General features: G+C 38.4%; 1 protein-coding gene across 1 annotated transcript; it reads right to left on the bottom strand.

Moving 5' to 3' along the window:
• Positions 1 to 363: 363 nt before the first annotated feature.
• On the bottom strand, positions 364 to 15565 carry AADAC (arylacetamide deacetylase). Its single transcript, XM_081085245.1, has 5 exons — positions 15405 to 15565; positions 10441 to 10663; positions 7192 to 7261; positions 6034 to 6205; positions 364 to 1623 (listed from the first exon to the last, which is right to left on the bottom strand). Exons 1-5 carry the CDS (start codon positions 15540 to 15542, stop codon positions 1027 to 1029), a joined length of 1200 nt encoding a protein of 399 aa, XP_080941371.1. The 5' UTR covers positions 15543 to 15565; the 3' UTR covers positions 364 to 1026.
• Between the last annotated feature and the right edge of the window lie 1182 nt (positions 15566 to 16747).

Below are 16747 nucleotides of genomic sequence, written 5' to 3'. Positions count from 1 at the left end.
AAATAAAACTTACAGAAGTTTTAAAATTTAGGTTTTTATATTTAGATCAATGAGTCATTTTGAGTTAATTTTTGTCTATAATGTGAAATAAATCGAGGTCAGGGTTAAGGGTATTTTTTATGAATATTCAAATGTTCAATAACCATTTAAAATATATATAACACTTTTGGAATTGAATTACATTGGTAACTTTATCTCAACAATTGACTCTAAATGTATGAAATGGTTTCTGGATTCTGTTGTATTATCTAGTTGCTTATCTGTATTGAAATACCATACCATCATGACTACGGTAGCGTTATATTGTTTTGCAATCTGTAAATCCACCAAATTTGGTTCCTCAAAACAAAAATCATGTTTTTTGATATCCATTTTATTTCCATACATATTCTGTAATAAACGTGGCATTTTCTTTAAAACAGACTACATTATTCATTTCTTATAGCTGTAATTTATAGCCTTAGTTTTTTGATTGTCTAACTCTAATAGTATTATTGTTGAGAAAAAAGGTTTAAACAAACACATCTGGCTTGTAAAATACCAGAGCTTTTACTGAAATGAATTTAGTGCCTTGAAACAACCTTGCAGGTCACTAATATGACTTCTGTGCCAACTGTTTTTCAAAGTATTTGCTTCAATATAATGCCACCTATTACTATAAAATCCACTTCTTAATGTGAGCAAGCCTATTTCTGTTCTAGGATACCAAAATTAGTATCAGTGGTCTCTTAGGCACTTTAGTAGCAAGAAAAAATATTTAAGAATGTAGACATTTTCTAAGATACAGATGTGAGTAAACAACACTTATTATAAAGAATAGAGAAGAATCCACTCAGTAAAAAAGCAAACAAAACAAACAAACAAATAAATAAAAAACCCCAAAACAACAACAAGATCACAGTGGTTCAGAGGACCTTAGAAAGGTCACAAGTGATAAGAGAAATTTAAACATAACCTTTTGAATCTCACTAATTTGTTTTATATTTGAGGCTTATATATTTTTATAAACCACTGCTAAGATTTTTACTATAGATTTTCACTTAGCCAACTCAGATACTGATTTTCTACTCTATGCCCAATTTTAAATCCAGGAAAAGTAATTAGTCCATGGAATCCACCCTCAATGTGGTTATGGGTCACCCTCACTCCAGCATTCCGAAGTCGGGTGACGTACATGATTCCATCATCTCTTAAAACATCATATTGACAGGTGATTACATAGGTCAAGGGTAAGTTACGCAACTTGTTGTCATCAGCCAATAAGGGGGCTGCCCTTACGTCTAGAAACCCTGAATATTTTCTAGCTAGCTCAGAAGGACCATGAGTTGGACTGCTATAAAAGTGCCCTTTCTTAAAATTCTCTGGGAGCAAAGAACTCCAATTAACAAACTTGAAGAGGTAGCTTGATTCCACTGGTACATGTTGATTGATGAACATGGCTTTTTCAAGTGATCTGTCTGTGGTAAAGTATTCACTCCAAAACCTGACCATGAGTGATTTGGGCAGAGGTGGAATCTGTGAGTTTTCCCGTAAAGATGGTAAATCCATATCAAGAGTCTGAAGGGCAGGATAAATTAAAGACTGGATCTTGAGTTTGATCTTGACATCTGGATCATCTATGAGCTGAAAATTATTTAAAGTAAGTTGTTGAAATAATAATTTTTACTAATATTATATATTTTCATTTATGAGGCCAATATGATAAATTCAAAATTTCAAAAAGATAGAAATAATAAAAAATATATCTCAAAGAACTTGCCAATTTTCAATATTATATCTAAGATTCAGTATCTACACTTAAATACTATAAATATAAACAAAACAATTTGTACTACTCTCCTCATGGGTAGGGAAAAAGACTAATATGTGATTAGTCAGTCATAAATACCATGTTTCTCTGAAAAAAAACTGAAGAGTGTACATATTTTCCCCATTCTCTGGCATATTTTATGTTTATTTTGGATTTATTTCTTCTTAAATGTCTCAAGCAAATTGCCACTGACGTTTCTTACTGGAACTATTTTTTTTATTATTTATGTAATTTATTTTGTGATTATAAAATGACAGGTTTTCATTTCTTATCCTGTCTGTTTTGCATGATATGTTTTTATTTGTTAATGCAATTAAAATATTATTAGATGTTTTAATTTCAAAGTTGTTCAAATATTGCTTTCAAGAATTACAATGTGCATTCGTAACTCACTAAAGACTATTTTTTTTTTGTCTGAAGAGTTGTCCCTTTCTCAATCCTGACATTTGTACCTAACTTTTGTTATTCCTCAATTGTCTTTTCAGAGTTTTAAAATTATACTAGTCCTTTCAAAGAATTAACTTTTTTCTTTTTGTTATATTTACTCTGAGCTTGTTTGAATATCATAATTTTTGTTCTTGTCATTATCTTCATTTTATTGACTTTATTTCTTAAGTCGGATGCTTATTTCAGCCTTCCTTATTTTCTGACATGCTTTTGAGAAAGTACAATTTCCTATAAATATAGTTATAAATGTAGAGAACATATAAAAAGATGCATTCTTTTAAATAGTGACTCATAGGTGTTTAGTCTATTTTTTAAAATTTCCAAATTTCCGTAGAAGCATATGTTATTTGTCTTTTTCTTGTTGATTTCCCACATTATTTCATTATAGTAAAAGTCCAAATTTTGTGCAATTTAAATTCTGTGGTTTTTTTGAGACTGGCTTTTTTATGGCCCAGTACTTGGTTGAATTTTAAAAATGATCACATGTACTTGCTTATTTGCCTGTTCCACTGAATGAAACATATTGATTGTTATTCCATTCCTCTATACATTTGTTATTTTTGCCCGCTGTTCTCTTCACAGCTAAAAGTAGTATTATTAAACCTCTTGTTGTGGTCATAAACTTGTGTTTTCTCCTGTCATTCTTTTATGCATTTAATGTTATTAAATCCATATAGATTTAGAGTTTTATTTCCTTGGCCATTGAAACCTTTTCTGAAATGATGTGATCTTATTTATCTAACAATTCTTTTAAATATTATTACAGTGTGTACATTTTCCATCCATTTGCTTTCAAATTTTCTGCTTACTTATTTTTTAATCTGATAATCTTCGTACTACAGCAAGATCATTTAGAACACAAATGGTTATAATTACTGAAATAATTAGTTGTGACCTACCACCTTATTTTGTGCATCTTCTTTTTCTTTTTTCTCTATTTTTTGCATTCTTTCAGGTTGTTTGATCTTTCAATTATTCTTTTTTTTTTCCTGTAGTTGGTTATGTTATACCGTTTTTATTCTTTAGTTGATTACCCTAAACCTTGAAATATGTATTTTTAACTTCTCAAAGACTAATGAACTTATCAAAAGCCAATTCTAAGTCTTTATTTCTTCTTAGACGATAAAACATACCTTATAAGATTTAAAATCTATCCTCTCCTAAACTTATAGTTTTTTGTCATATTCTAATTCTATATATATCTTATTATTTTAAAATATTCAAGTTTATTAAGATTTACTCACATTTTACCACATTCTTCTTCTTTGCTTCTTCCTGCACATTAAAATTTCACCTGCGTTTTCATTTTATCTGAAACACTTTACTCAAAGTAGTCTTAGGGTGTTCCATTAATAGCAAGTTCTCTTAGTTTTAGCTTATCTGAATGTTTCTTTTTTCTCCTTCATTCTTTTTTTTTTCAAATCTTTATTGTTGAGAGTATTACAAATGTTTTTCTTTGTTTCCCCCATTGCCCCCATCCACCTGGTTCCTGCCCTGCCCCACACCTTCACCACTCTATTGTCTGTGTCCTTAGGAAATGCATATATGTATATGAATTTTTTGGTTAATCTTTTCCTGCCCCTCCCCCCCCCAACCCCTTTCCCTCTGAGATTCATTAATCTGTTCCTTGTTTCCAGGCCTCTAGTACTATTTTATTCATCAGTTTATTTTGTTCAATCGGATTCCTTGTCTGTTTATTTTGATTTTTAGATGCAATTGCTGATAGTATTTATTTCCTTCCTCCTCCTCCTCCTCCTCCTCCTCCTTCTTTTTCTTCTTCTTCTTCTTCTTCTTCTTCTTCTTCTTCTTCTTCTTCTTCTTCTTCTTCTTCTTCTTCTTCTTCTTCTTCTTCTTTCTCCTTCTCCTTCAAAAATACCATTCAACATTTCATTTTATGTAATACTTGTTTGGTGGTGATGAGCTCCTTTAGCTTTTACTTATCTGTGAAGCTCTTTATTTGACCTTCAATTCTAAATGATAGCTTTGCTGGGTAGAGTAATCTTGGTCGTAGGTCCTTGCTATTCACCACATTGAATATTTCTTGCTACTTCCTTCTGGCCTGCATAGTTTCTGTTGAGAAATCAGCTGACAGTTGTATGGGCACTCCCTTGTAGGTAGCTAACTGCTTTTTCTCTCGCTGCTTTTAATATTCTCTCTTTGCCCTTGACATTTTAGTTATGATGTGTCTTGGTGTGGGCCTCTTTGGGTTCATCTTGTTTGGTCTTCCAGGATTTATTAGTCTATTTCTTTCACCGGCTAGGGGAAGTTTTCTGTCATTATTTCTTCTAATACGTTTTCAATATCTTGCTCTTTCTCTTCTCCTTCTGGCACCCTCATAATACAAATGTTGGTACGCTTAAAGTTGTCCCAGAGGCTCCTTACACTACCTTCTTATTTTTGGATTGCTTTTTCTCTTCTGTTTGGGTGTTTTTTGCTATTTATATTCCAAATCACTGATTTGATTCTTGGAATCCTCTACTCTATTGTTGAATCCATGTAAATTATTCTTTATTTCAGTTAATGAATGCTTAATTTTTGACTGGTTCTTCTTCATGTCTTTGAAATTCTCACTAAGGTCCTTGAAATTCCCACTAAGTCTCTTGAAGCTCTTATTAAATCATTGAACATCCATATAGCTATTGTTTCAAACTCTCTATCTTATAGTTTGTTTGCTTCCATTTAATTTAGTTCTTTTTCTGGAGATTTCTTCTGTTATTTCATTTGTGATGTTTCTTTGTCTCCCATTTTGGCTGTTTCCCTATGTTTGTTTCTATGTATTAGGTAGAGCTGTTATATCTCCTGGAATTGGTAAAGTGGCCTTGTGTAATAGATGTCCTGTAGGACCCAGTGGCTCAGCCTCCCAAGTTACCTGAGCTGGGCACACTAGGTGCATCCCTGTGTAGGCTATGTGCACATAATTTTTGGTATCTTTTCTTTTGTTGAAAACAAGATGATTATCCTAAAACTACCAATAGCCAAAATTTATATACTTTAAAATGTATATTAAAATAAACAATAAAAACAACAGCAAAGTTTGTTTTGTAGCACAATAAATTTTTGTGCAATATTTATGATTGTAATTAAATTGTAGACATTTATTTGTAGATACATTAGAATTTTTTTTTCTCTACAGGAACATTGCTTCCAAGCCATCAGTGCTGAGTTTATTTGTTAGGTTAGATAAACCAGTATCCAAAGCAATTTTACTCATAATCTATTAGACCAATTATAATTAATTATTACCACATTAAATTGATAGTTAATAGGTGTCTAGTTTTAGCTAAATGTCATAGAAATAGTGTATTAATTGATATATGAAAAGTATAGTTCCTTCTGCAAGTGAAGAGTATTTATGAACCTGCTAACTTTTTGGTCCATAGGCAACTTTATTATTTTGGTAACAGTTTTCATGCACGTTTTAGCATACTCCACTAAAGAATATTGAAATCATCTGATTCTCTGGTCATGGTGATTAATGTCACTGATTGATTTCACAAGTGCAGTCCCCTAATATAACAAACACTGTGGTACTTACCTGACCATACCAATTAGGTTTAAACCAATGATCTACAGTAGAAAGAAGATTTTATCATTTTATTTTTATAAATATGGCAGGAGGTAGGATTAGAGGTACTAGATATATTAATGTTCTCTGATATGATCTCTATGTATCTCTAATGTATTAATATAACATTTGCATTAATATTTTAATGTTTTAAATAAATAAATTTAAGTGTAGGATATTTTTAAAAATGAAACAAATCTAAGCAACATACCTGTTGAGTCACTGCTGCAGCTAAATTCCCTCCAGCACTGTCTCCAGAAATACCAATTCTTTTGGGATCTACACCATAGCCTTTAAGAATATCTTTGCGTAAGAACCACTTTAATGCATTATACACATCTTCAAATTGATTTGGAAAGTGGTATTTAGGTGCTAGTCTATAGCTGTAGGTAGAAAACACAATTTTCTTTAAGTAAATATTTATAATAAAAATGAATGTGTGTGTGTGTGTGCATACTCATTTGTGTGCATGCTCTTGCCTTAAAATCAAAAGTAAAATTTTTTCTTTAGCAAACCTATTTTGAATTACAATGAATCTAAAGCCAGACTTAATCCTAATGATAATGCTGGATATGAAAACTTTCATAAATGTCATTTTTGCATGAGTAGAGGCCTGAATGCAAAACTTGGATGGGGATTAAGGAAAAAAATCCCAGATGATAACTACCTAAACTTCTTCCAGAATGTTATTTTCTTTGTAATCATTATACTTTATTACTAACCGAAAAATATTAAACAATTTTATTCCAACTTAACCTAATGATCAAGTTGTCATGCAGTCATTACTATGTGTTTTTTTTCATTTTCTATTATTGATTATTGATCTAGTATGCTTTTTATAATAGACTGTGCTTGTATTCCCAGGTTATTTAGTGACTACTTGTTTTTGATGAAGAATTATACCACAAAATATACTATACTAATGGCTTTAAACATACTTTATTATTATTTGATTTTCAAAATAACTCTATGACATAGGATATATTATATGAATCCCAGTTTACATATGAGAAAATGGAGTTAATATGAGATTTAACTGTCACAGTCACTCAGGAAATTCTAGAACTAAATTTTGAGCCTGATTAGGTGAGAAATCCAACAATGGTCATTAGTGAATAAAATTTAATATTTTAATTGTATTCTAACAATTTCTTGACATCCTGTTTTTTGACCCCCACTTGACCCACCTCTCTAACTCTTTTTGCTCAGTCTCCTTTCTGGTTATGCCCAAGCTCACTTTCTCTATTCTCATCCTCTGATTTCCATTTGAAACACACCTGGCATAACCATGGGATGATCAGAACAAGTGAAAACATCTCACTATATAAAGCACTTGGCCAAAACCCAAACCAACCAACGGTGCTCTTACTTGGTTGAAATGACAACAGCATCAAGTCTATTAGCTGTTTGTCTTGACAGCACATCATAAGAGTACTGAGCTGAAATAAACGAAAAGAAAATCAGAGACTGACAAATAAATTGATGGACATTTTTCCCCCCAGCAAAAAACCTACTATGACACCTCATTCTTCATGAAAATGTTTTGGAAAAATATTTCTACTATTTCATCACAGCTCCAGAACATGAATTCTCTTGCTCAGTGATCCTGTTACATGCACATTGTCAGGTTTCTTGTTCTTCCCCACATTTTACACTGTATAATTTAAGCAATTTCACTCTTCTCATGATTAAACTGTGCTCTCGTCAATCAGCAGGTGTTAGGTGTTGAATGAATAAACATAAATATACCTCCCTGACTTTCAGGAGGTCACAGTCTACTGGAGACAGGAGCTGGGAAGGTCAAGCGTGTAAACTAAAAGCAATATACTAGTTGCTTTAACGGAGGGGTAGAGAGAGTGCTCTGTGCAATAGTATTAGATTTCATAAAAACTGCCAGAGCATGTTAAAGAAGAGTAAAAGGAAATGGGGAGAGCTGAGACCTGATGTTGGCATTCATATTTCCAAGGCAGATGAGAAGATATGTGTTTTCTGGGGTTATTTTGGCCATGCATATGGATGGGGAGGGGAGAGCTCACACATGTTTGCTATTGTGTTTGGAAAAGTGCTTCCTTTGGCACATAAGACAAGTTTAAGAAAATAAGATAGGATTTGCCAGTAACAAGAGGAGGGAGAGATCATAAAGTACTGATGGGAAATACCAGGATATCAAGTTGTCACAAAAGGTACATCCTGTGGACCATAAAAAGAAGAGTAGATATTCTCTTGTGATGTTTACTAAGTTGGGTGCTGAATAGTCTTCAAATGTAAAATACATACTAAATTTTAAACTTTTATTTAACATTTCCTATACAAAATCATGCTTGTATTTTGGATTAGCACACACATTTTTAGTATAATTTTCTTTAATACTGAAAGAGAAAGCATCAGGCAAATACTATTTTGCTTCAGAGTTTATTCTTATTTAGTTTTTTTTTTTACCTTGGTAAACATGCTCCCACTCTTTTTTGTTCTTGTTAATCCTCACTCGAGGATATTTTCCCTTTGATTTTTAGGGAGAGTGGAAAAGAGGGGGAAAGACAGAGAGAAACATTGATGTGAGAGAAACACAATTGGTTGCAGGAGGCATACCCACCAGGTATGCCAGCTATACCCACCAGGCCCCAGGCTGGGAGGAGCCTGCAACCAAGGTATGGGCTCTTGATGGGAATCAAACCCAGGCTTCTTTGGTCCGCAGACCTATGCTCTATCCACTGAGCAAAACCGGGTAGGGTAGCATGCTCCCAGCACTTTAGGGAAACATTGATGGAAAGATTTTTTTAAGGGACTGCTTTGGGCAGCAGGAATTCATGGAAACTAACTGAGTCATGGCATGGTGGCACAGTCAGAGTTTTTTTTTTCTCAGATTTAGTCTTAAAAACATCACTTCATTGCCAGCTGATGACTTCACTGCCTGAATTTATAGACAATATTAGGATCACACCCTGTACTGCTCCAATTTACATTTCCAATCTACATCAGTACTCATCGATACCTCTTTTTTTTTTTTTTTCCTCCTGAAAACAGAGAGAAAGCATAACAGAGAAAGTTAGGTTCCTCCCTGTGTGTGGTGTCAATACTCCCGTTTGTAGGGAGTCCAGTTCCCTCCCACATCCTGTGGGTCAGGCAAACTTCATCCCATCCTCCCGTGCCTCCTCCCACATTTTAACACACTTCTTTTTACTGCTACCTTTTTCTTTTCTTTTTGAAAATATATTTTTATTGATTTTTATAGAGAGGAAGGGGGAGGAATAGAGAGTTAGAAACATCCAGAGAGAAACACCGATCAGCTGCCATTTGCCTGCCCCCTACTGGGGATTGAGCCTGTAACCAAGGTACATTCCCTTGACCAGAATCCAGCCAGGGACCCTTCAGTCTGCAGTGGTTCTCAGCCTTCTGGCCCTTTAAATACAGTGCCTCATGTTGTGACCCAACCATAAAATTATTTTCGTTGCTACTTCATAACTGTAATGTTGCTACTGATATGAATCGTAATGTAAATATCTGATATGCAGGATGGTCTTAGGCGATCCCTGTGAAAGGGTTGTTCGACCGCCAAAGGGGTTGCGACCCACAGGTTGAGAACCGCTGGTCTAGAGCCCTTGATCTGTCTACTGAGCCAAACCGGTTAAAAGAATTTATTGCTATCTTTACCTTCAGCTTATAAACATGTTCATAGACCTTTCATATATAAATATAAAATATGTATTTAAACATAAATATATAATATGTAAACCTTATATAAGATATAAAATTTATATTGCATATAATAAAATGATATATTTTAGATATATTTGTAGAAATGTAGGAAGTGAGTGCATAAAATAAATTAAAATGTGCATTTTAATTTTTGTTAATCCTCACCCAAGCATATGTTTGTTTTTACTGATTTTAAAGATAGGGGAAGAGAAAGAAAGAGAGAGAGAAAGAGTGAGAGAGAGGAAGAGAGGGAGAAACATCAATGTATGAGAGAAACATTGATTCCTTGCCTTTCATATGTGCTCCTAGCAGGGGTCAAACTCATTACCTGGGCATGAGCCCTGACAGGGAATTGAACAGGCAAACTTTCAGTGCACGAGAAGACCTTCCAAACAGCTGAGCCACACTTGGCAGGCTGTACATATATTTTACATAAAATAAAAATAAAGTACACTTACTCAGCTCTGTGCTTCTTTTCTATCTAAAACTTCATCTTTCCTTCATATCTAAATTTATTAAAAGACTGCCATTGCCATCTTCATTTCCTCACTTCTCCTCCACTCTTCAACTCATTTAATTTTGGTTTTCATTACAACATTCCATCTTATTTACAATTAACCATCTTAATAATAAATTTCTATGTTCATGAAAGTTTTCTCCTTACGTGAGATTTGCTACAGCTTTGAATATTTATTTCCTTTGAGAAATAAATTTAAAGTAATTTTTTAAACTAACATAATTCCAACTAAAAAATTTCAGACAGCTGAGGTATTCTGTTATCTGTGATAATTAATTAATATGCTTATCATATAGCATATATTTTATTAATATATTTACTCTGACATTGAAGGTATGTTGGAGTAAATATATTAATAAAATATATGCTATATGATAAGAAAAACTTGCAACAAGGGGTACCTACCAGCACTCCCCAAACAGAAACCGCCACCATGAATGTAAAATAAGCCCCTTCTTAGGGCCTCTGACTTTCGCTTTGGTACATATACACGGACAGGAACATTGCTGAAAGTTGTGTCCATCACAGTGACAGTTTCATCAGATGTGGGTGGGACATCTTGAAAGCTCATAAAAAACATTACAGTGTTCATGTAATGGTTGATTCCCAGGACTTCACCAACCAGGGCCTAAAAGGAAAGAAAGAAAACAAATACCATCCCAGGTTACAAACAACAGGTGCCAGTGTTGTTTATGAACATAGAAGTATGCATATATGCTCCCACAAGCCCTGTGTCCTGTTACCACAGCTGAATCTGAATGACACAGAAATATTCGAGATTCAGAATCTTTACCATAATACTTGCCTCATATTAAAAAAAAAGATATTTAAAGAATTCTTGAGATATTACAACTTGGAAGAATCTAGGCTTCAGTTTATTATGAGCTTTGAAATACATTTTAAAAATATGTTTAATTTCAGAGAGGAAAAGAAAGGGAGAGAGAGATAGAAATATCAATGATAAGAGAGAATCATTGATCGCTGCCTCCTGCAAGCCCCACACTGGCGATCAAGCCAGTAACCTGGGCATGTGCTCTGACCAGGAATTGTACCATGACCTCCTGGTTCATAGGTCAACGTGCAACCACTGAACCACACCAGCCAGACGAACAGTTCCACATGCTGACCAGGCCCCAGCATGAGGGTGTCCTCTACCTGCTCCTCTCTACAGTGACAGAAGGGGTGGAGATTCCTACCCCCAGTGGACCATCATCTGTGCTCTTTATCTCTATCTAATCTAATAAAAGAGAAACGTGCAAATTGACTGCACCTCTGCTATGCCCCAAGCCATGCCCACCAGCCAATCAGAGCGACTATATGCAAATTAACCCAACCAAGATGGTGGCCAGCAGCCCCGGAGCTGGAGCAAGCACAGTCTTGATTGCCCTGGTGATGGAGGAAGCCAACTTCCCACCTGCCCTGGCCGGATGTGGCCTCCGCTCCAGGCAACAAAGTTTCAATTATAGAAGATAAATAAATCCCAGATACCTGCTTCCAGCCAGCCTCCACTGGGAGCTTGGGTGGCTGGGGGCTGTGGACTGCCTGAAAACAGCCACCAGCCCCTCACCCAGGATGGCCAGGCACCCCAGCAGAATCCCCACCCTGAAGGGGGTGTAGCAAACCTTAAAATGGCCCTTAGCCCCTCACCCAGGCTGGCCAGGCACCCCGGGGAGGACCCCCACCCTGAAGGGGCTGTGGCAAGACTGCAAACAACCATCAGCCCCTCACCCAGGCTGGCCAGGCACCCCAGAGGGGACCCCCACCCTGAAGGGGCTGCGGCCAGCCTGCAAACAGCCATCAGCCACTCATCCAGGATGGCCAGGCACCCCAGCAAGACCCCCATCCTGATCTGGGACACCCTTTAGGGCAAACCAGCAAGTCCCCACCCATGCTCCAGGCCTCTACCCTATATAATAAAAGGGTGATATGCAAATTGACCCTAACTGCAGAACGACTGGGAATGACTCATCACTATGACACACACTGACCACCATGGGGCAGACGCTCAATGCAGGAGCTGCCCCATGGTGGTCAGTGCGCTCCCACAGGGGGAGCTCTGCTCAGCCACAAGCCAGGCTGATGGCTGCCAGTACAGCAGTGGTGGTGGGAGCCTCTCCTGCCTCCTCAGCAGTGCTAATGATGTCCGACTGCAGCTTAGGCCTGCTCCCCGCTGGCAAGTGGACATCCCCCGAGGACTCTTGAGCTGCCAGAGGGATGTCTGACTGCCAGCTTAGGCCCAATACCCCTAGGAGTGGGCCTAAGCCAGCAAGTGGTCATCCCCCGAGGGGTCCCAGTCTGCGAGAGGGCACAGGCCGGGATGAGGGCCCCTCCAAGTGCACAAATTTTTGAGCACCAGGCCTCTAGTAGTGTTATATATACTTCCCCATGTTGTCCAGTGTGAGTTTTGCACAAGCACTCCAATCAATTAACAGCGTGATTTTGAAGAAATCACATACATATTAGTGATTTTAAGTGTTAACACAGAAAGTTGAGATGCAGGTCACAGCATTTACTTACTCAATTTTAGCAAATAAATTTAAAATGTCTACAACCTATGACATGGATGAGGTATTAAAATTTATCTCATAAAAGTAGTTTATGCCAATTTAGTTGGCCTTCTGGCTTTAAATCAAAGTACAGAAAATACAAGACCATCTTTCAAAACATTTATCACTGGGCTCAAGTCATTTATCCTGAAAGAATGAGACTATTTCAAATATTTTTTAAGTGATAGAGAATGGCACTAAGTTATGCCATTTAAGGACAGGAATTTAGTTATGAAGACAAATTGCAATGTTGTACAAGAAAGTACAAAGTATAAAATTTTTAATGTGACTTTATAATTCCACAAGTTTTTAGATTATACTAAGAAGTATGATAAACATAAAACTGAAGACTCATAAGCCACCAGTGTGTGCTAAAACTATCACCCAGTATCTCTGCAGTTTGAATTTAATAATTAGGGTTTTAAAGTTTCTTTGACTCCTCCCTTTAGTAAAGTATTGTGAATTAGAGCAGCAGATTAATATCTCAGACGAGCTTACTCTCTTTATACTGACTCTAAAATCCCCAAAACAATTTTTGACGTAAATTTGAAATTTCAAATGATAAAGAGGGAAAATTTTGACCAACTCTGGAATTGATATGCCTCAGTGTATGGACAAAATCATTTCTTATACCTTAGTCATACAAAGCTCTATCAGCTAAGGAAGTAAATAACAGTTGAATTTCTGATAATCAAAGCTAAGAAATAGTGCCTATCTACACTAATTAAAGAGAAAAATGGTAATTGGCATACGACGCTACCCTTTTCATTGGCTAATCAGGGCTATATGCAAATTAACTGCCAACTAAGATGGCAGTTAACTGCCAACAAAGATGGCAGTTAATTTGCATATGTAGGCACAATGCAGGGAGGCGAAAGGGAAAGCAGGAAGAAGCCCCCTGCCACTGACAGTGATTGGAAACCCAGGCGGGAGCTAAGAGCTGGGGGGCAGGGCAAAGGCGGCCCTGGGGACACCTTTGCCCTGCCCCCCAGCTATCAGAGAATCAGGCGCCTTTGCCACCCTGGCCAGTGATAGCAGGAAGTAGGGGTGGAGCCAGCGATGGGAGCTGGGCACGGTCGAAGCTGGCAGTCCCAGGAGCTAGGGGTCCCTTGCCTGGGCTTAAAGCGGAGCCCATGATCACGGGGCCGCTGCAGCTGCAGGTCCCCGCTGCCCGGGCCGGATGCCTCGGCCAGAGGCGTTAGGCCTGGGCAGGGGCGGAGCCTGCAACCGCGGGGAGCTGGGGGTCCCCTGCCCAGGCCTAACACCTCTGCCGGAGGCCTCAGGCCTGGTCAAGGGGCCGATCCGGTGATTAGTGATCGAAGGGTGATGAGGGTCAACTCCTCTGGACGAGGCATCAGGCCTGGGCAGGGGGCTGGGGGTCAGGCCTGATGCCTGGGCCAGAGGCATCAGGCCTGGGTGGGGGGTGGAACCGGGGATTGGGGGGATATGATGGTCCCCTTGTCCATGCCTGAAGCCTGGGTCAGAGGCATCAGGCTTGGGCGGGGGGTGGAGCAAGTGATCAGAGGGAGATGGGGGTCCCCTGCCCAGGCATGATTCCTGGGCCAGAAGCCTCAGGCCTGGGCCGGGGTCAGAGCCAGTGATCGGGGGGAGATGGGGGTCCCCTGTCCAAGCCTGACACCTCTGGCGGAGGCATCAGGCCTGGGCAAGGGGCCGATCAGGCGATCGGAGGGTGATGGGGGTCTAAGCCTCTGGCCAAGGCATCAGGCCTGGGCAAGGGGCAGAGCCAGCAATCGGAGGGGTCTGGGGGTCTCCTGACCAGGCCTGATGCCTGGGCCAGAGGCATCAGGCCTGGGCTGGGGGCAGAACCAGTGATGGGTGGAAATGAGGGTCCCCTGCCCAGGCCTGACACCTCTGTCAGAGACATCAGGCCTGGGCAAGGGGCCGATCCTGTGATTGGAGGGTGATGGGGGTCAACGCCTGAGGGCTCCCAGTATGTGAGAGGGAGCAGGCTGGACTGAGGGACACTCCCCCCCGCCCCCCACCCAGTGCACGAATTTCGTGCACCGGGCCCCTAGTGTTATATATTGCACTGATTCAAAGCTATATTAAATGCCAAAAGAGATTGTTAAAATAACTTTAGAAAGCGAGTGTGTGTGTGTGTGGGTGGGGGGGGGGTGGCGGGGGGAGGAGCAAGGAAAGCAATAAAAACCAAGAGTTTTATTAGTTAGGCCAATTGTCCTTGGATTATCTTTTTTTTTTTTTTTTTTTTTCCGCTACAGGCAAATTGCTACCTAGAAGATTAAAGAAGATAATAAATGGTTTTATTTCTAGGTAATGAGCTTCACTCAGAAAGAACCATAGGTCTTTGAGGACCAGCCATGGTGGACAGCTAGTCATCCAGTTGCTTGGTCACCTCAGCAGCTCACCATCTACTGGACATCACACATTTCCCTGGCCTTTACCAGCGACCTGTTTCCAAATATCTCAGTAAGAATTCATTCTCATGTCTGAATACAAGATCATTGCACAGAATGCTGTAACTAACCAGAGTATTGCTCAGTCCTACCATTCCTGCAGTTCATGCTTTAACATTCTTCCTTCTGGCTGTGTTCATGCCATGACTCACAAGAAGACTTTTTTTTTCTCAGCTGACACAATTTGTCCTTTAATATTTAGAATCAAAAATACTTGACTACTTCCTTCATTTTCATTCTGCTAATGGTCGACCTTAAGGAATAGTTAAAATATAAGAAAGATTTTAAAATCAGCAACTTAAAGCGCAAAACGTCCAAGACAGTAGAAGTTGTTAGAAGAAATACAAATAAACTGTTAGATATTGAGTCAATAAAATTCTATACTTACCACATTTGTTATGGTGTTAAATATGAAGGTCAGCCCAATCAGTTTCCACGGCTCCTCAATATTATCGGGGAGAGGTGTATAACCATAATATGCCATGAAAATGCCCACCAACAGGAGCAAAATAGTCTTTCTTCCCATGCTGTTTCCTGTCTGCTCTCCTTGCCAGTGCAGCAAATACACTTTGAAATATTCAGAGGCAGAGCTTTCATAACCAGACTTGGACCTGTCATAAAGTGTTATCTAACTTCCTGAACACAAACTCCACCGCTCCCTGTGTCGTTTCATTGCCTGTTCAGAAATAAACAGTAGGAGGACAAAGATCACTGTAAACATACAGCACTTACTGTTTGCAAGTTTTGCCTTGTCCAACTTCCTTACTGGGTGGCTAGGCAGTCAAACAATTTATTGCATATTAGGAGGTGCAGAATACTTTCATTATTTTTTTTTTAAAGGCCTGAGGAAAATTCAACAAACCAGGTATATGATTCAAATAACACATCCCAGAGAGAAGGAACACAAATCTTTTGAAAGTATTGGGAGCTTTTACAAAGCAAGATGTATAGGCTCACTTAACTTTTATAGGATTATAACTTTCGATTGTCTTGCTACAACTTTGAACGCCAGTAAGTAATACTAGTTATGTTAAAATTATACCACAATCGTGAAGATAGCTAACAGCTTTTGAGCACTTAACTCTGTTGTCGAGTCAGGATACCAAAACTTTTAAATTTTATTTACTCCTCAGTAGTACTGCTGTCATGTGAGAGAGCAATAAACAGACGGAGGAAAGTTCAAAAATTGCACAAGCTCATTCAGCCCTATGGAGTGAAGCCAGGACCGCCCTCTGTGAGTCTCTTACACTGAAACCTCCCTTGGCCCAGTTCATCAGTTAGTCTCAGATCATAGATAAGCAACTGAGATTAAGATGAATACTTTGCCAAGATCATGCAAAACCAAGTGACAGTGTTGGAGGCACTGATTGTTCACTGAATATCCATGTGCCCCTATAATTTTTAGATCCCTTCTCTAGCAGTGAAGTAAGGTGATGGGACCCCAGATAGCCAAAGGGATCAGATATAAATTCATGTGTGTCATTTCCAGACAGATGTGATTAGAATCCACAGGGCCTGGAAACTACCTCTTGAGTTGGTGGCATCACAAAATATAGGAATCGAACGGGCAAGCTTTTGGTGCACGGGAAGACGCTCATTCAACTGAGCCACACTGGCCAGGGCAGTCGAGGCTACGTTAAAAGATAATTTGGCTGAATATATGATTTTAGTTGTCCTTTTCTCAAATCCTTTAAATATGTCATTCTGTCATCTTCTAGCTTGTCTAGTTTC

Source organism: Myotis nattereri (assembly GCF_964212035.1).
Source record: "Myotis nattereri genome assembly, chromosome: 3".
Taxonomy (NCBI): Eukaryota; Metazoa; Chordata; class Mammalia; order Chiroptera; family Vespertilionidae; genus Myotis; species Myotis nattereri.
This window is presented reverse-complemented; position numbering and strand designations above follow the sequence as displayed.

Coding starts and splice junctions, on each gene's coding strand:
- AADAC (XM_081085245.1), bottom strand. CDS start 15,542: ATGGGAAGAAAGACTATTTTGCTCCTGTTGGTGGGCATTTTCATGGCA. Junction 6,206..7,191: donor GCTGTTGTCATTTCAACCAA/GTAAGAGCACCG, acceptor TTCTACCTACAG/CTATAGACTAGCACCTAAAT. Junction 1,624..6,033: donor CTGCAGCAGTGACTCAACAG/GTATGTTGCTTA, acceptor AATAATTTTCAG/CTCATAGATGATCCAGATGT.